Below are 21335 nucleotides of genomic sequence, written 5' to 3'. Positions count from 1 at the left end.
TCCAGGGAAAACTTAGTGGTAGAAGTAGCAGTTGTGGTTTTTCCAGGCTCCTCCTTCATTTCTTTCCACCGCTAGTCCTGGGGGAAAATGGGGATGAATAGTGCCCATGATAGCTGCAGCAGGTGCAGAGGCAGGTCACATGCTTTCTCCTGAACTGTCCTTTATACTCAGGTCCAAGAGGAACAAATACCTCAAAGAAGGCCCTGCCCCCTTTCCTCCTCCTCCTTTCAGTTCTGAGCACTGGAAGCCACTTCCTTCCTTCATGCCCCTCCATCTGAAAGCTGTCAGAGAATGTGGTGGTGGTAGTGGAGACAGTTACTGGGAAACTTACGTTAGTATTTTAAAAGTTTTTAAAATTTTTTCTCTACATAGTCTTTCTTTTACTTCTTGGATCCTTGACAGTTTTTGTCCCCAGAGGCTAAAAGAACTGATTCTCTGTCTTTTGTCCATTCTGTCATCCCACAAGGAGTTCATGTTTCTCCCCCCCCCCCCCAAAGGCTTCATCCATAAGTCACTTGAATTTTCCACCAGCACAAACCACATTGCCTGATACTGATTTTCATTAGTTGATATAGAACATCATTCTCAGTACCAAATATGCCTACCAATTTATTAGTATATTAAGGAATGAAAAAAAAAATTGAGAAAAACTTCTGTTGATTACCTTCTACAATCCATCTTAGTCAATCTCAGCTTCCTCCTATTTCTGAGTGATGACTCAGAAGTGTGAACAATCTCATCATTTCATACTTTACTGCTCCAAGAGAATATAAGTTCCTTAAAGACAGGTGCTGTCTTTTTAAAAAATTTTTAAAGCTTTTTATTTTCAAAACATATACATAGATAATTTTCAACATTGCAAAGATTTATGTTCCAATTTTTTTCTCCCTCCCTTCCCTCCCACTCTTTTTCCTAGATGGCAAGTAATCCAATGTATGTTAAACATGTGCAATTCTTCTATAATATTTCCACAATTATCATGCTGCACAAGAAAAATCAGATCAAAAAGGAAAAAAATGAAAAAAAAAAAAAGCAAGTGAAAATACTATGTTGTGATCCACATTCAGTTCCCACAGTCCTCTCTTTGGTGCAGATGGCTCTTTTTCCATCATAAGATCATTGCCTAAATCACCTCTCAGTTGAAAAGAGCCACATCCATCAGAATTGATCATCATATAATCTTGCTGTTGCTGTGTACAATGTTCTCCTGGTTTTACTTACTTCACTTACCATCAGTTCATGTAATTCTCTCCATACCTCTCTGAAATCATCCTGCTGATCATTTCTTATAGAACAATAATATTCCATAACACTCATATACCACAATTTATTCAGCCATTCTCCAACTGATGGGCATCCACTCAGTTTCCAGTTCCTGTTATGTATTCTTATTTTTTGTCTCAATATCTAATATGATTCTTTGCTCATCATGGGCTCTTAATAAATAGTCATTGAATAAAATTAGCTCTCAATTTGTAATAATTAATATTGGCTAAATACAAATATCATTGACTAAATAGTAATTTATTTCTCCATTTTTTTAAGTGTCATACTTACATAAAGATATTATAGCCTAAAATCACCTCCTCTTATCAAATAAGGCATTCAGAGAATCAGCTTCTTTGTCTCAAAATTTTTTCATGTTAAATATTTCATTTGTATAATGAAAAATGTTGTAAAATAGTTCAGGGCTCACCTTGCATTTTGGATGCAGAGTATAATTTAAGGGACTCTAAGAGACTCCTATACAAGAATATTTCCCCCATCAGTTTTCCTGAAAACTCTACATCAGTTACTGAGAGTGGTAATGACCATCAATTAACATATAATTATGAATTAGCTTATCATCATGCCAAGCCTATATGATAAGGCCTGAGAAAGGGATACAGTACATTTAAGTTTTGATAGGGCCTAGGGTTATAAAAAATATTTAGCGCATAGAGCTTTGGTGAGGTGCCTAGTCCAACTTTCTGTTCCATACCAGAATCTCCTTTATAATAATCCTGAAATTATAATATCCCTGAAAGATTGTCATCCACTCATCCATTCAACCCTTTAAGTAAAGGAAACCTTTCTACCTCATAATTCAGCTCATTCTACTTAGGAGTAATTTGGGAGACAATATGTTCTTCCCATATTGAGAAGTATGGTGCATTAGAGAATTTGGAAAATCTAGGTTCAAGCCTTTGCATAAGTCAATTCATCTCTGAGTGTACCCACTCAACTGTACGACTATAAATTTCAGAGTAAACACATTATCACATGGGTAGATAGAATTCCTCACAAACAGCTTCCTGAATTGATGAAATCACATCTCCAGTTATAAAATTATACTGAATACACACATCTCTCTATATTTTCTATCTCTGAGGCCCAGTTTTAACCTTCAGAGCTGCACAGAAAAAAACAAACAAACAAGGCTTCCTTTGACTTGAAAGGAGGGAATGGAAATGATTTGTAAGAAAATAAAATCACATAGAAATAGAGAGACAATAAGAGAATACCTTGCTTTCTTCATGTTCATGTCATCAAGTCAACTTCTACATACTGGGAAAACTAGAAGGTTTGATAGTCGAGCCAACATTTTTGAAAGACCATAGAGAACAGAAGAGACAACAACACTATCGAAGGGCAAGTGGGTTCCAATATTAAAAAGGGAGGAATAGAATGAAATCTAAAAACTAAAAACCAATGAGGTTGGCTTTGAAACCTAGAAAAATTCTGGACTATATTATTAAAGGATTAGTTAGTGAGTGAATATAAGAGGAAACAGTGATCACAAAAAGGCAGCCTGAATTCATTAAAAAGAGACCACATCAGACAACCTTATTTTATGTTTGGCCAAATGTGAGAGACCAAGACATCAGAGGATTATGATAGATAGAATTTTTCTAGATTTTAGTAAAGCATTTGTTTTTGTGGGAAAATATAGAAATGTGTTCTGTAGGACATATGTTTCTTTATAGGATAGTTAGATGGATTCAAATCTAGTTAAATTACTAGATCCCTAAAATACTCATTAATGATGTGATGTTAGCTTAGAAGAAAGCTTGTCCCCATTCTATTTAACATATCAGTGACTTAAATGAAAACACAGATAATAAACATCAAATTTGCAAATGACACAAAGCCAGGAGGAATGAACAACATGATGGATAAGAGTCAGGCTCCATAAGCTCTTACCAGACTAGGATGTAAGTTTGAATCAAGGAAGATTAAATTTAACAGAAATAAATATAAAGTCTTACACTCGGATCAAAAAATGAGTTTCTTAAGTGCAATACAGGAAAGGCACGTCTAGACAACATGTTCCTATAAAAAAGATTTATAAGTCTTAATGGATTGCAAATCAAATATGAGTCCACAATGATATGATAAAAACAGAAAATCAAAAAACCCTAAACTAGTCTTTTTTTAAATATAGCTTTTTATTAACAAGTTATATGCATGGGTAATTTTACAGCATTGACAATTGCCAAACCTTTTGCTCCAATTTTTCCCCTCCTTCCCCCCATCCCCTCCCCAGCAATGGCAGGTTGATCAATACCTCTAACATAATCTTTAGACATTTTTAAAAAATCATATTGCCAAAAACATAGGAAGTAATAGCTTGGTCAGGCTACATTTAAAATACTGAGATCAGTGAACAGCACCATGTATTTTTAAGAAAGTCATTGACAAAATGAAATGAATCTCAAGTAGACACAGAATAGTGGGGGATTACAAACTGTACCATTAAAGGCTCAGCCTAAGGAATTGGGAATGTTTACCCTACAGAAAAGAAGACTTAAGAGTATGGGAGCTGTGTGGAAGGGCTGTTATATGGGAAAAGAATTAATTTTTTTTTCCACTTGGCCACAGAAGACAGGACTCAGAGCAATGGGTAGAAGATAGAGAGAACAAGATTAGTTTTGAATTCAGGAGAAGTTTTCTAAATATTGGAGCTATCTATAAGTGGATTGAGCTACCTCAGGAGTTATGATACTGTTCTTTGCCACAGCTCTTCAAAAAAAGGTTGGATAAACATTCACTGGGGATGTTGGTAAATAGGAAATGGGCTTCAGTACAAGTTTGGAGTAAGTGACTGTTGAAGACTTTTCAAAATCATATTCTTTTTTTATATATAACTTTTTATTTATAAGATATATGCATGGGTAATTTTTCAGCATTGACAATTGTAAAACTTTTTGTTCCAATTTTTCCCCTCCTTCCCCCCAACCCCTCCCCCAGATGGCAGGTTGACCAATACATGTTAAATATGTTAAAGTATAAGTTAAAGACAATATATGTATACACGTCCATACAGTTATTTTGCTGTAGAAAAAGAATCGGACTTTGAAATAGTGTACAATTAACCTGTGAAGGAAATCAAGAATGCAGGCAGACAAAAATAGAGGGATGGGGAATTCTATGTAGTGGTTCATAGTCATCTCCCAGAGTTCTTTCCCTGGGTGTAGCTGGTTCAATTCATTACTGCTCTATTGGAACTGATTTGGTTCATCTCATTGTTGAAGAGGGCCACGTCCATCAGAATTGATCATCATATAGTATTGTTGTTAAAGTATATAATGATCTCCTGGTCCTGCTCATTTCACTCAGCATCAATTCATGTAAGTCTCTCCAGGCCTTTCTGAAATCATCCTGATGGTCATTTCTTACAGAATAATAATATTCCATAACATTCATATACCACAATTTATTCAGCCATTCTCCAATTGATGGGCATCCACTCAGTTTCCTGTTTCTGGCCACTACAAAAAGGGCTGCCACAAACATTCTTGCACTTACAGGTTCCTTTTCCTCCTTTAAAATCTTTTTGGGATATAAGCCCAGTAGTGACACTGCTGGATCAAAGGGTATGCATACAAACTCATATTCTTAAATTTGTGATTTTACATTTTTTATATTTAAAGACAATAATTATGTACGTCTTTAAATAAAGACAATGATTGATGCAATGTGGCGTAGTAGATAGAATGCTGAATTTGAAGTCAAGAAGACCTGAGGTATAAACTGGGAAAACATTTTTACAGTCAAAGGTTCTGATAAAGGCCTCATTTCCAAAATATATAGAAAATTGATTATAATTTATAAGAAATGAAGCCATTCTCCAACTGATAAATGGTCAAAGGATATGAACAATTTTCAGATGAAGAAATTAAAACTATTTCTAGTCATATGAAAAGGTGTTCCAAATCATTATTGATCAGAGAAAGCAAATTAAGACAACTCTGAGATACACTACACACCTCTCAGATTGGCTAAGATAACAGGAAAAGATAATGATGAATGTTGGAGGGGATGTGGGAAACTGGGACACTCATACATTTTTGGTGGAATTGTGAATGAATCCAACCACTCTGTAGAGCAATTTGGAACTATGTTCAAAAAGTTATCAAATTGTGCATACCCTTTGATCCAGAAGTGTTACTACTGGACTTATATCCCAAAGAGATCTTAAAGAAGGGAAAGGGTCCTGTATGTGCAAGAATGTTTATGGTAGCCCTTTTTGTAATGGCTAGAAACTGGAAATTGAATGGATGCCCATCAATTGGAGAAAGGCTGAATAAGTTGTGGTATATGAATGTTATGGAACATTGTTCTGTAAGAAACGACCAGCAGGATGATTTCAGAAAGGCCTGGAGAGACTTACATGAATTGATGCTGAGTGAAATGAGCAGGACCAGAAGATCATTATATATTTAAACAACAAAACTTAAACAACAACAAAAACAAAAACAAAAAAAAAATTATATACTTAAACAATATGATGATCAATTCTAATGGACATGGCTCTCTTCAACAATGAGATGAACCAAATCATTTTCAAATGTTCAGTAATGAAGAGAAGACCAGCAAAAGAACTATGGGAAATGAGTGTGGATGACAACATAGCATTTCCACTCTATCTCTTATTGTCTGCTTGCATTCTTGTTTTCCTTCTCAGATTATTTTTCTTTCTAATCCAGTCTAATCTTTCTAAATCTGATTTTTCTTGTGTAGCAAGAAAACCGTATAAATATGTGTACATATATTGTATTTAACATATACTTTAGCAGATTTTAACATATATTGGACTACCTGCCATCTAGTGGGGAGGGAGGGGAGGGGAAGGAGGGGAAAAGTTAGAACATAAGGCTATGCAAGGATCAGTGTTGAAAAATTATCCATGCATATGTTTTGTAAATAAAGTTATAATAATAAATAATAATCATAATAATGATAAAGCAAACCTGAGTTCTTTCAGCAATGAGGTAATTCAGGCCAATTCCAATAGTCTTATGATGGAAAGCATCATTTACATCCAGAGTGAGGACTATGGGGACTGAATAAGGATCACAACATAGTTCTTTCACCTTTTCTGTTGTTGTTTGCTTGATTTTTTTTCTTTCTCGATCTTTTTACCTTTTTGATATTTTTTTTGTGTGCAGCATGATAAATGTGGAAATATGTTTAGAAAAAATATATTTTGTACATGTTGCAAAAATGTTTGTAGCAGCCCTTTTTGTAGTGGCAAGGAACTAGAAACTAAATGGATGCCCATCAATTGAAGAATGGCTGAATAAATTATGGTATATGAATACTATGGCATATTATTGTTCTACAAAAAATGATCAGTAGGATGATCTTAGAAAGGCCTGGAGAGACTAATATGAACTGATACTAAGTGAAGTGAGCCAAGAAAATATTGTACACAGCAACAAGAAGATTACATGATGATCAACTTTGATGGATGTGTATCTTTTTAACAATGAGGTCATTCAGACCAATTCCAATAGACTTGGGATGGAGAGCGCCATCTGAATACAGAAAGAGGACTATGGGGATTGAATGTGATCACAACATAGTATTTTCACTTTTTGTTGTTGTTTGCTTGCTTTTTTTTCTTTCTCATTCCCTTTTTGATCTGATTTTTCTTGTGCAGCATGATGAATGTGGAAATATGTATAGAAGAATTGCACACGTTTAACATATATTGGATTACTTGCTGTCTAGGGGAGGAGATGGAGTGAAGGGAGGGAGAAAAATTTGGAACACAAGATTTTGTAAGGATAAATGCTGAAAAATGCAAAAAAAAATGAAAATAAAAAGGTATTGTTTTTAAAAAAGAATTGCACATGTTTAACCTATATTGAGTTATTTGCTTTCTAGTAAGAGGGGAAGGGAGGGAGAAAAATTTGGAACACAAGGTTTTGTAAGAGTGAGTGTTGAACATTATCTTTGCATATTTTAAAAATAAAAGCTATTTTAAAAAAAAGAAGACCTGAGTTCAAATAATATCTCTAATACTTATTAGGTGTGTGATCCTGGGCAAGTCACATTCTTTGACTATTAGTTTCCTCATTGTAAAATTAGGAAATTAGATAAAATGGCTTCAAAGGACCTTTCCAGTTCTTAGTCTATGATCATATGAGTAAGCATAATTTTTTTCAAGCAAACAACTGTATTTTCTTAAATCATTCCTCATATGATAAACCTAAAAAACTTAAGGTAATTAAATATCTAAAATACCACAAAAGAGTGAGTGGGTATCATTCAATTCCATTTACAAATATATTAAGCACCTAATATGTGAAAAGCATTGTATTAGGTACTTGGAATATAAAGATTAAAAAAAATGAAATAGGCACTGCCATCAAGGAAGCCACACTAGGAAAGTGTATTTCCTAGCAAAATATAATATGGAGAGATAAGTATAAATATAAGATATGGAGTGATGGGGGGGAGGCAAGACCTAAACCAGTGCTTCTGAAAATGTGGTCCAGAAACTCTTGAATATCTCTGAAACACTTTCAGGAAGCATCTGTGATGTCAAAACTTTTCATAATAATACTAAGATGTTTTATTTAATAATATAGTAAATATCAGCAGATGTAATCCATATAAATAAAAGCTCCTCTGGAATTCTTAATAATTTTTAAGAATATAAACGGGACTTGAGAGCAAAAAGTTTGAGAATTACTTCTTTAGACAATGAAATCTTGGGATATTTGAGGAGGAAGAAAACATTTTTATGCAGATGATCAGAGAACACTGTTTACTCTCTGGTTGGCTTCACCTCCACAGCAGTTGCCTTGTCCCTTTGTAAGACCCTTCCCACCTTTCCAGATCTCCTTTATGTTTTATATTCTCCTATTAGAAAATATGCTCCTTGAGTGTTAAGTACTATCCTGTTTTTGTTGTTTTTGTGTCTCCAGGACTTTGCGCCATGACATGCACATAGGAAATGCTTATTAAATGTTCTATGTGGAAGAAGTTTGAAGAAGAGTAAGGATTCTAAAATGTGGATATGAGGAAGAATACATTTTATAAATATATGGACATAAAAGATGGAATGCTAAATTCAGTGAATAGCTAGTAATCTAGTTTCCCTGGAACATAACACATAAAGGCTAATGTGAAATAAGACCAGAAAAGTACTATTAAAAATCTGATATTCTTTAAATTGATTTATAAAGAACAGAGAGGTTGGAGCCATATTATAGCAAACTTTCTATTCAAGTTGAGGATAAGATAGAACAGAATGGGATAGGACAGAACTGGATAGAATAATATAGCATTTTTGAGACAATAGAAGGGCCACTGGATTTTTTGAGTAAATAAATCACATAATCAGTGTGCCAAAGTAGATTTTACCTATACAATAATTATGTCTATGATTTTTTTTCATGAATTTACTTTTACTTTAGTAGTCATCTATATTTTCATTTATAATAAGAGCTATATACATGAAAATAATTTTTTAAAATTACAATGTTTTTTCAGACTAATACAATAGGTTTTTCTTTACCATCTATTTGCCTACGCAGTTTCAGGAATGCTAGTAGCAGCTGGGAGCTGTCCACAGCTGAACCTCATTAAGAACAAAGAAAATTTCAAAGAACTCAGGATGTGGTTGGTTGTGATTGAGCATGCATTACTTATACAAATTTTGTTCCATCCTAGAAGTATTGCTTGGCCATGGATCATATTTTTCTGTTTGCTCCTTGGATCTTATCCCTAATGCTCTTCTGATACATTCTGGATCCAGAGAATTTTTTTGTCTCTGGACCACTTTCTTGGAACTTTGTGCCAGATGCTTTAATAATTAAATAGTTTTCTCTTTTTAATCTAGTTCCTATCTTTCTCATCATAAACAAAAGCATTAACACTGTGTATAGGTTGGTTCAGATGTTCTGGTTCGTGCTTCAGATCATGGTTCATGATATGCTGGCATCATACTTTCGTGTTTGTATCTTCAGTGCTTAACATGGTTTCTGGAACACAGGATGCTTACTAATTGATTCATGAGGAGTTTCTATCTATCCTAAAATAGTATATGGTCTTCCCATCTCATCATCATCATAACTGACATTTCTTGGGTGTATTTAACATTTTATCATCAAATAAAATAGCAACAGTTCAATGTATTTCCATTTGTTTATTTCAAACAATATTTTAGTTTCCTGCTTTTTATTACCCTTAGAAATGTCAGCCTTTGTAGAGATAAAAAGAAAGCACCATTGACTATTATATTAACTTCAATATTTTGGACACATCATCTTTTCATTACAGTAGTATAAACTATTGCTTAAAAATGAATATGGTACTAAATTATTAGATTGGCTAAAACTTGTAACATTTGACTCGCACATTTAAAAAATTGTAATAGAGAATGTAATCTGTGAAGTCCATAAGCATAATTATCAGCATGAGTTGCAAACATCTTACCTTTTACTCTGTGGATTGCAAAAAGACCACTCTACCACTGGATCTGGGAAGCCTTCTGATATACAGACTATTGCATCTTGATTTTCCATTCTTCTAAAGTATGGTTTTCTGAGTTTTCCTGTTAAATTAATTCAATATATATTTTAAAATATATGACAAGATTTTTTCCAAAAGTATTATTGCTTATTTATAATTGATCATTTAAAAAAGATTTTTTAGTCCTCAGAAGTAATAAAAATATTTAAAACCCTGCATCATGTACTTTATTCCATACAATTCATTTATCATATTAATTAACACAGGTTGAAACCCCAAGTTTCATAGTTGTTCTCTCATCAATATCACTTCTATGGTGATTGATACTCAAAGTGTTATAAGGGAAAATGAGTGTGGGGGGAAGATGGGATGGGATTATAACAGGATGGGAATTTTAGACTTGCTAAGTAAGAAAGAGAGAGAAATACCAGTAATATAAAGCTCAAAATGGACATTTCCAAATAGAAAAAAAAAATGTCAAGGTTCCTCCCTCCTTTCTGTACTTTCAGACTATATTTAAAAAACCATGCTGAGATAGATACCTAAAATCATAGAGTTGGCAAAGAAAGACCCTAGACATATCTGTAATGTAATGAAAACAGTATCAGACTTGGAATCTGAAAAGCCCTTGCTCCTCTGTTTTTTAGTTGGGTTTCCACTAGTAAATTGTTTGAGATTTTGAACATCAGTTTCCTCTTCTATTAAATGGTGTTTAAAATGCCTGCCTTGGCAGATTTCAGAAAAATCTGGAAAAATTTTGCATGAACTGACGCTGAGTGAAGTGAACAGAACCAGGAAAACATTGTATACAATAACAGCAACACTGTATAAAGATCAACTATGATAGACTTAGCTCTTCTCAGCAATACTTTGATCAAAGATAATTCCAAAAGATTCATGATAGAAAATGCTACACACACTCAGAGAAAGAACTATGGAATTTGAATGCAAATCAAAGCAAATTTTCAATTTTTTTTTTTTTGTGGCTTTCCCCTTTTGTTCTGGTTCTTCTTTCACAACATGATTAATGTAGAAATATATTTACATGATTGGAATATATAACCTATATTAGATTGCTTGCTGCCTTGGGGAGAAGGGATAGGAAAGAGAGATAGAGGGAGAAAAAAGTGAAACTCAAAATTGTAATAAAAATGAATTTTTAAAACTATCTTTACATGTAATTGGAAAAAATAAAACACTATTTACCAAAAAAAAAAAAAAGGAAATGAAAATGTTTGCCTTGACCCAGGGAAGTTGCTAGAGTGATCAAATGAACACATTTATATAAAGAACCTTGAAATCATAAAGCCTTTACATAACATCATTTATTGTTGTTGCTGCTCTTATTATTCCCTAGTATTCAGTAGCTGAGTCCTCTGAGTCCCACCATAATCAAGAGTCCAAAGCCAAAACAATGATCAGTAAAAGCCAAATACCACATAGATCAAGGAGCACAATCAAATAGCTGACTGCTCCTGTGCTTCTTAGTTTCATTTCCCTTGTTCTTTTGGAAGAAATGAAATTATATAGAACTCCCTCCTTAATTGTTATTTCAGCTACGACCAACTCTTCATTACCCCATTTGGTTTGGTTTGGTTTGGTTTGGTTTTTAAATACTAGTAGTTCATCTTTTTCTTCTTCGGTTCATTTTACTGAGCAAACAGGGTTAAGTGACTTGCTCAGGGTCACCCAGCTAGTAAATGTCCAAGACCAAATTTCTATTCATCTTTTCCTGTTTTCAGGCCTGCTGCTCTATCCACTACATCACCTAGCTGGCCTTCATTAATTTTGTAGCAATTAGCCTCCTGTTCCCTCCAGAATTGGAATCTATTGTGTCAGGATGCTAGTGAAGATATCTTTTTTTATACATTCATTTAATTTCAATAGTTCCAATAATGGGAACATGGCAGCTTTCAAGGGAACATATTTTAATTAGTAGAAGGTACATTTTTTTCCCTTTTTGATATGATATTTCTCATGCAGCATGATAAATGTGGAAATATATATATATATATTTATGTAGAATAATTGCACATATTTAACATATATTAGATTGCTTGCTACCTAGGGGAAGAGATGGAGTGAGGGAGGGAGAAACATTTGGAACAGATGGTTTTGCAAGGCTAAAATGTTGAAAACAATCTTTGCGTATATTTTGGAAATAAAAGCCATTATTTTTTTTAAAAAAGATTATTCTTTACATTAAACCAGTGTGTTCCTCTGTAATATCCAGTATCAATCCTAGTTCTAATCTTTTAAGACTCAATGTAATTTGAAATTGTCTTCCACATGACAGCTTTTAAAATATTCAGAATCATACACATTAATTTTAAAACTAGAAAGGATATTAGAGATCATCTAGTACACTTTCACTCAATTCCATTCAGTCTTATTCAATTCTTATAGGATATAAGCTTCCTGAAGACAACTCATTTCATTTTTGTCTTTATATTGACAGCATTCTGTGCAATACTTTGTACAGAGTGGGAACTTAATAAATGCTTGCTAAATTGAACTGAAGAAGTCTTGAAAGATCTTCTAATCTATCATCAGTGAATAAAGCAGGATTTGACCCCCAACTTTCCTGATTTTAAGTTCATAAAAATCTGCTCACTGTTTTATCACGGACATTCCCCAAACACTAAGAAATCAAAGTTGTCTGGAGTGCTGCACTGGCAAAAAGTTGTGCTAAGACATAAGAAGCATCTCTCATCCTTTATTTTGTATGAGCAGGTGGAAAGGTAATAAAATGTTGATGTGCAATGTCATTTAGTCTCAGAGCAACATAAGTACATGTCTCAGTCAGAATGGGGAAGAGTCAGAGACCATACCAAATAGAAGTCCTGCCATACCAGTAGCACTCTTTGGGGAAAGCATCTGTGTGCCTACAAATGGAACCACCCATTTGCAAGACTACTAGGCTAATGGTTGATTCTGTTCCATCCAGTAAAGTTGGAGGTAGAAAGAAGGAAGACAAAGGTTGAGAAAAGTTCTTTTTGTCTCTGAACAGTAAGATGCATTATTGATGATCTAAAGAGGAAAAAGACAAGTAAATTTAACACAAGCCTTCCTCAAAGGGGGCAAGTCACTTTTCCTCTGGTCCTCTGATTCTTCATCTGTAAAAATAGTGGGGATGGCCTAGATGATCCTTATTATCTCTTCCAACTCAAGTTCTAAGGTCTCAGGCCTATGTTCATAAATTTTATCAAGCTCTGAAGCATATGAAGCATAAGTGTTGAATCCTTTCAGCTAACAACTCACATAATAGCAAAGTAAGTATGAGATTGATTGATCATTCATATGACTAACATATTACAATTGTTGTATATTGTTGACTTTCAGTAAATGACTTGAATCCTACTCAGAACTTAGCATAGGTTATTCCAAGTGAGTCCAGAGTGCACAAGCAATCCAACTTTGTCAATCTTAAAAATTTGCATCCAATTCTCTAGGCAAAAGATAAGTCTTTTAGAGAATAACAAAATAAATCAAGACATTGAAACCATTCTCTCAAAGTTTTTTGGATCTCTATTATCAAACCCAACTTACTTCTTACACTCACTGTAAATATCACTGTGTAATTCATAGCTTCACTTTGAATTGAAAGTAGGTATTTTCCAGCTTGAGTTTCTGTCATTTTCAGAATGACTATGGAGACAACTCCTCTGAAAAACAGGAAAGAAAATTTGTTATTATGGAAAGTTTGTGAACTATAAAAAAAAGTGATGCTAAATCAGAGCTTTGGTCTGTTAGGGTAAATGTTCAATCTCTAATAGTGACCACAAAGTATTCTATGAAAGAGGAAAGACCTTGCTCTCTCCAATTCATTTTTATCTATAGGATCATTATCTTTATACCCCATCATCAGAACTGCTCTTGGTGGAGTTTTAAGGTGTGTAAATGCTCTAGGTATATAATTTCAAAGGGTTAGAGGAATTCTGCTTTAAGAGTAATTAAGCTTAAATTACTCATTTTACAGATGATGAAATTAAAGTCCATAAAGAGGTGAAGTGGACAGAAACACACAGATAGTAAGTGACAGAGCCAGGATTCAAACACAGGTCATCTGACTCCAAACTAATACTTCTTTCTACTATCCAATATTGCCTTCAAAATTCAGTTTTGAACAATTCATTATGTATTATGAGCCAACTATGTACAAGGGATCATATTTTGTGCTGGAAATGCAAAGATGATACGATACAGATTCTGCTCTCAGCAAGTCACAATTGAAAAATGATAAATGGGGGACAAGGAGACAGGTGCCCAAATTATGACTTCGATTTGATAGGAAATAAGTGCTAAGGGGAAGGACAGGCAAAATTCAGATTATGTACCCTACTTTCTAACTTCACATTCATTTCTCATTCTACTCCATTGTAATGGCACTGCTAATGCTACTGAAACTGTTCCTCATCTAGCTTTGAAATCTCAAATTATGTTCATCTTTTCCCTTTCCTTCATTCTGCCTATATACAATTAATTATCAAATACTCTAATTCTACCAAACAATAGCTCACATTGTTCTCTACTTTCCAATCCCCTCACACTGCCACCTCCCTGATTTAAACCTCTATCACTCTTCAACTGGATTATTGCAATAGCCCCTTCACTAATTTCTCTGCCTTTATGCTCCCTCCTGCTCCAATCCATTCTATACACAGCTTCCAAAAATAATCTTCCTAAAATTAATAGATCTGACTATGTCCTTCTATTGTTCAAAAACCCTTCAGGGTTCCTATGGCCTCTAGGATCAAGTGTCAACTCCTTACCTTGGCATTTAAGGCTTTTCACTACCTTAAAGTTTTATTTCATACTATTATCTTTAATGCTATTATATATTTCAGCCAAATTGGACTAAGCTATTCCTTAATTTTTTCTTGCCATCTCCTACTCCCATGCATTTGTGTACTTTATGTCTGGACTGCTGCTGGCTTCATTTCTACTTATTGAAATCCTTTTCTCCCAAAGCCCAAACAAGTATCAAGACCTCTGTCAATCCTTCTCTGATTCCACCCCAACCTACACTACTACTACTACTATTACTACTACTACTGCTACTACTACTACTACTACTACTACTACTACTACTACTACTATTACTACTACTACTACTACTACTACACACACACACACACACACACACACACACACACACCTATACTTTATCCTAGCTAAAATTGATCTCTTCCTTTTCAAAATTTTCTTGTTTGGATCTTTCTTTAGCCTTTATTACATTTTACTTTATACAATATTTATTTGTAGAAATTCAAAATCCCTCATTTCAGAGGGCAGTAACTGTGTTGTTTGACAACTTTGTGTTCATAATAACTAAAGAAATACTTTATTTATAGCTGAACGAGAAATTGGAGTAGGGAGAAATCAATCAAGAGTCAGGAAGCATATATTAAGGATTTGTTATGTATGAGGCACTTTGCTAGGGGTGAGTGAAAAAAATACATAATAAAATGATCCATATTATCAAGAAATTTACATTATAATGAAGAAGAGATTGTTTTCAAGGAAAGTTTTATAGAACAGGTGGCCTTAGGTTTAACCTTGAAAGAAGGAAAGTAATTCTCAGGATCCAGGAGATTAGGAAGGGTATCAATAGCCTAGTCAGGAATAAGAAATGGTTTTAGCAAAATTCCAGAGAAAGGAGACAATATGAATGAAAGATGGAGTTAGTCTATTTTGGGTGGAATATAAAGTACAAGAAGAGAAGTAGATAAAAAAGACATAAAGATAAAAAAATAAAAACTTGGGTTTACCACATTCCCTACAGCTAAAAGATATACTCTTTCTCTAATAATATAATCAACTGAGCACTCACAAAAGAACTATTAATAAATATAATACTCTTAATTGTAGAGCTTCTCATTGTTGCACAGCGGAACTACTTTTGAGTATGAGCTACAGAAATCTATCTTCTAACATGACTATTCTAGCATCCTCATTAACAAGTAATTTCATCTATTTTTAAATGAGCTTTTGGAAAGAGAGATAATTGTTTGGTGATTATGATTACCTATGTAGAAATTAAGATTTTGGATAATTTGCAAAGAACCTACATTTGAAATCAGCTTTGACACTTGTAACTTATAAGACCTTGAACAAGTTCTTTAATTCTCCTGGCCTTGGTTGGTTACTTTGTAAAATAGGGGGTTTGGTTTATGATATTTAGTATCCCTAAATCTAGACATAGTTTTCTTCTAGGGTAAGAAAACTTAGAGACATTGAACAGAATAATTGCATTTTATTATTAGAAGCTACCTTACTAGTCGTAAAGTTCAGGAATTTCCAGCAATTCAACTCAGGTCAACTGGTCATTTGTGAAGCCCTAATCAAGCGATTAAGGGGAAGAAGTAATCACCATAACCCCATTCCCAAAAGTTACCACTACAGATAAAAGTGTTTTGATCAAAAGATCCCATTGGTTTTAAGAGCAGCTGCCTCTTCCTTTCCTCCTCCCTCCACACATATACATACATGCATGCTTACATACATATATGGCACTACTTTCAGCATAGCAGAAGTAATCTTCTTTCCCACAAACAGAGGAATCTCAAGTTTTTGAAGAGCTACAAAATAATTCTCCACAAAAAAAAAAAAAAAAAGACAAACTAAGCACTTAATTAAACTAACCTTTTCATTTTACAGATGAGAAAACTAGAGATCTACTTGTCCAAATTGACCTAACTTGATCTAACAGTAATGATTTGGAACTAGATACACTCAAATTCAGTTCACTGCTACTCATGTTCAGATCTTGCCCACAATCGTGTGTCCCCTATAAATACATCCAGGGAAATAAAGGTGGCTATCTAATCATAAGACTAGGAAGCATAGTGAAGTTGAATCTCATTTTATTATTCACCAAAATTATTCCTTAGGTGTTGTGTGAACATGAAATATTTTCCCACTAAGTCCTATTAAAATTTCAAAGAAATATTTCTCTAGAGGAAAACAATCAGATAAAGTCCAGAATAATTTTTAACAATCAAAAGTTTTTGTACACTTCTTTTCAAGGAACATTTTCCTTTGTCACAGTATAACTATGCATTTAGTTCTCCCTTCAAACCTTACCAGATGTTATTTAAATAAACTATAAAATTTACATAATCTTTGTTTTTGAAATAGACCTACATAGTTAATTTGCATCTTACTGGAAAAACTCACAAATTCTATGAAACTTGAATGTTTAACACTAGTTTATACCTCCCATTCTAATTTATTTTTATTTTTAGTTCCAATTTTTTCCCTCTCTTCAGTTCCCTCTCCATCCACTGAGAAAGCAAGAAATGCAATACCCATTATACATAGGATCTACTTCCAATATTTAACACAAGTGCCTGACTACAAGAGCCCTACATAAATGTTTTTTTCATCCTGTTAGATAATGTAAATATTCCTAAATCCCTAAATCTAAAAAGTCAGTTTTACCCATTCCTTCAGGTGACAACTTTGTTCTTATTAAGTATTTATTGACCTAATACCTAACTGATTAATAACAAAGAAGTTCTAAAGACTATAGCTCATTTGAAGTGAGGACTGGACTAGCAGGGGTCTTTAAAGTAGTTTCACTCCCACTTCCTCTGGTGACCTGCAGGCAAATGGGACCTTTAGAAGACCTTTCCTGTATCTCACAAGATACCAGATTAACAAATCAGATGACTCCTTACCCTTGCTTAGATATGTAAATGTAAACCTGAAGTCAGCCTATGTGGATAATGACAGGTTGTCACACATTGTGACTATTATGGGCAAATGGGTAATGGTAATGGGTTCAGGAATAAGTTCAGGAGCTATAACTAATAACAACAATAAATCATAATAATAACTAAGATTTTGTTGTTGTTGAGTCATGTCAGTTGTGTCTGGCTCTTCATAACCCCATTTGAGTTTTCTTGGCAAAAATACTGAAGTGGTTTGTCATTTCCTTCTCTAGCTCTTTTTACAGATGAGGAAACTAAGGCAAACATGGCTAAGTGACTTAGGGTTACACAGCTATTAAATATCTAAATCCAGATTTGAAGTAAGGTCTTCTTGACTACAGTTCTAGTTTAGTGTTCTATTTGGTGCACCACCTAGCTGTTCCTTGTCCAAAAGAATCATTGCCACTAGCTCCTTAATCTTAACTACAACTCCTTAGTCACAGAATAGAATTGCTATTAACATAAAATAAGTTTTTAAAGTTTCTTGATCCCTAGACACAAACCACTAGAAATTAAGTAGGGAGATATTATAGATGACAGTCATTATGAAATAATAAAGTCCTCACTTTTGTTTTACTTTTCTGTCTCTTCTCACTGCTCCTTTTGTTCCTTTTTCTTTATTCCTTTTCTGACATTTGTCTGACATTTCTTAAGAATTAGTCCAAGTAGTCTCACCTTTTCAAAACTAGCAGTGGTGATTATTATCTTGAGTGAATTTTAAAAGAAGAGTATTGTTGCAGAGTCAGTGGTGACTCTCAAGTTATTCCTTAGTAGTAAATTAAATAAACTTGGAATTGCACTCACTCTATTTGGTCTTTAGGACATCCACATCATGCACTACACATACATAAATATACATGCAAAATTATTATAGACTGACATTTATATTCAAAAATGATGTTGCTAGTAAGTCAGTAGGACATGTGTTTTATCATGTAGTGGTGATGTTCTGGGTTTGAGTCATCCATACCCCCCCAGGATGTTTTGCAGTCCTACAAGGAGAACTCTTTGTGAACTCATGAACAGATTATGAATATCTCTAAGACTAGTCCAGTAACTATGAAATAAAAGCTAATTCTAAAATTCTTTGATTCCACTAGTTTGTTTTTTAACAAAGTAAAATTGTGTGTGTGTGTGTGTGTGTGTGTGTGTGTGTCTGTGTTTGTGTGTCTATGTGTAAAGAAAAAGCACTCAATTCAATCCAACTGAAGTCAATGTCAAGAATTAATGCAGGTAGTTTCTCTCAGGTAAACATTTCACCACCCAAACACACACACACACACACACACACTAAGGGAAAGAACTCTCAGTTTTCTTTTTTGCTTTTCACCATAATCTGATGAAAAGATTGTGGACATGTCAGTAAGATTTTTTAGTAGCATGCCTTTAAGCAATAAGCCTTCAGATGTTAATAAAGTTCTTCATTTTAACTCAAATTTTAAAAAAGTAACTATGCCACATCAATCTGAAAAGTACTTCAAAAGAGGAAAAGAAAGTGAATGTGTCCAAAGATCTGGAACAAAACTTCAAAAGCATGTGCACTGGCCTGAAAAAGTTACTGATTTAATTTACCTTGAACACTGATTGACCTCTTCTCTACATGCAATTCACAACCACAATATATATTTATACATACATATATATGAAAATGTTAATGTATGTATGTATGTGTGTACACACACACATTCTGCTGTCTAGGTTGTTCCCTTGTGGATAATAATACATTTCAGAGATGGAAGCTCTTTTCCTTTCTCAAGTCATTAGATCACTATTGAGCATTGTACTCCTACAAAAGTATTTTCTTCTCTATAGAATGATTGCTGTAATACACCAAATAGTTCCCTATGTGTTTGGAGAGGGAGGTGGAGTAGTTAGTACTAATAAGATGATACAGATGGATTGGATCCTATCGGTCCTTCACATCTGTCACAATTGGTCTTTAAGGAGTGACAGCAGTAATGGGGAGAAAAGGGAAGTAAAACTCAAAGAATTTTAGAGATGAAAAGGATCTTAGGGATCATCTTGTAATTCTCATTTTACAAATGAAGAATCAGAGGACTAGAGATATGAAGGGATTTGCCCAAATTCACACAGCTAGATGGAAGCAGTCTTTTAACTCTTTCTGAGGGATATTTTCCACTACAGCAAGTTACATTTCAATTGGAAAATAATCTCTGAAACAATTAAATTTTGGTTTAGAGGAAGAATAAAAATGAAAAGTTTGTCACAGAGAGTCCAAATCCTTCCTGACATATTGTAAAAAAAAAAAAAAAAATCATATATTACAAAAGATTTAAACAGCAGTAGCCTTATCCTTTGGAGTTACCTATGAATGTAACTAAAATGAAGGGTTGCAAATATTTGTCACTTAGGGACAACAATCACTTAAAAAAATAAGATATTCCAGCACATTCTCTGAACAAACCAGAGAGTCTTCTTTTATCAACTTTTAGTTTGTCAGCCACTATACAAATATAGGTGTTTCCAATACAGAAAACCTCAGCAGTGGTGGGGAGCTGTCCACATACGAAATCTGCATGTGCTGAAATAGTCAAGACTGGAAACGTGTTGTTAGCTCTAGAATATAGGACTGAAAAGGACAAAATGGTCTTTGTCCTGAGTCTCTTCATCAGTAAAATGAGAACTAAATGGCCTTCAAAGTCTTGTAACCATTTGGAGATCCAGTTTCTTGAGCTCTCGACAGACCTTAGTCGAGGCTTGTTTATTCTGTCCTTTGGATTTTAATATTACTGCACTGATGATATTCTCTGGATAAGCCTCTTGCCTCTGTGGCCCTAAGTTTCTCCTTTAGTTTCATCCAACCATCCACTTGCTTCTGGCTCCTCGCTACTTCACTTGACTCACTTTCTCACTTCAGTTAGCACTGAAATTGAATAGGTTCACACCACTCACTACACATACAGACAAATCTAAAGTAATGAACAATTATTAAGCCCTGCTGGCCTGAAGTCTACTCCATGGAAAGCTCTTGCCTCCAGCTCTTGGCCAATCTGGAAGGTTTTTTATAAAGTGTATACAAGTTTAAATTTGTCTAGATCATGCACTAGTTTTCTAGAATTTAAATTTATATATCACTTTTTATTCAATGAGAGGCAATAGAGTAATAGGTAGACTTCTGGACTCAGATTCAAAGAAAATAAAGAAGACCTGGGTTCAGATTCTGCTTCTGACACTAACTTTATGACTGACCATAGATATATTGCTTAATCTTTCTGAATACCAGGAAATTCCATAATACTTTTTATTAATTTATATAGAGATCACTGTTTGGTGTAGGGACTTTCTATTTCATTCCTCCCTCCAGTGAAATAGTTTCATGCAGGTATTAAAAGAAACTTTAAGAAATTACAAATGAACTACATTTGGGGGCAAGAAAGGCTGTTCTTGTGTGTTTATCTCTCTGCTTACCTGTTTTGTAAATCAAACTGAGGTTGGCAATCAGTTGAGCTATTCTTAAAGAACCAAGTACATGAAATGTTCCCTGGGATACTCAAAATCACTTGCAATGTAATGGCTGCAAAAATATCTACTTCAACTCTCTCAGATGCTTCATATACAATTCCTGGGCTTTCAGGTCTCAAGGAACATCCAAGGTCTTTCATTAGATTTGATGCCTGCATTGCAAAATAAACAAATTCATACAAATGGCAGTAGTTAAGACTATGGCCATATCTTAAACAACAATTGTATTGAATACTTAAATTTTTCATATCACAAAACACTTAGCCTCATTGTCTAGAATATATATGCATATAGTATAATATATAACATGTATGTAATATAATAAAAAGCTAAAAAGTTTAAAAACTACTTTTAATTGCATCTTCAAATAATTTCATAAGCATTAATTAA

At 33.9% G+C, this 21335-nt stretch overlaps 1 protein-coding gene across 3 annotated transcripts in view; it reads right to left on the bottom strand.

Moving 5' to 3' along the window:
* Window positions 1-21335, bottom strand: part of FLT3 (fms related receptor tyrosine kinase 3) — a 124763-nt gene that overhangs the window by 47619 nt on the left and 55809 nt on the right. For all 3 annotated transcript variants that reach the window (XM_031960750.1, XM_031960748.1, XM_031960749.1), the window contains exons 3-5: window positions 20892-21097; window positions 13297-13412; window positions 9712-9829 (exon numbers count right to left, since the gene is read on the bottom strand). In XM_031960750.1, coding sequence (XP_031816610.1) covers window positions 9712-9829; window positions 13297-13412; window positions 20892-21097 — 440 coding nt within the window. The remainder of the gene's footprint in view (window positions 1-9711; window positions 9830-13296; window positions 13413-20891; window positions 21098-21335) is intronic.

This window comes from Sarcophilus harrisii, chromosome 3, assembly GCF_902635505.1.
Source record: "Sarcophilus harrisii chromosome 3, mSarHar1.11, whole genome shotgun sequence".
Taxonomy (NCBI): domain Eukaryota; kingdom Metazoa; phylum Chordata; class Mammalia; order Dasyuromorphia; family Dasyuridae; genus Sarcophilus; species Sarcophilus harrisii.
The sequence above is the reverse complement of the archived record's forward strand: the minus strand, read 5'-3'. Positions and strand labels throughout refer to the sequence as shown.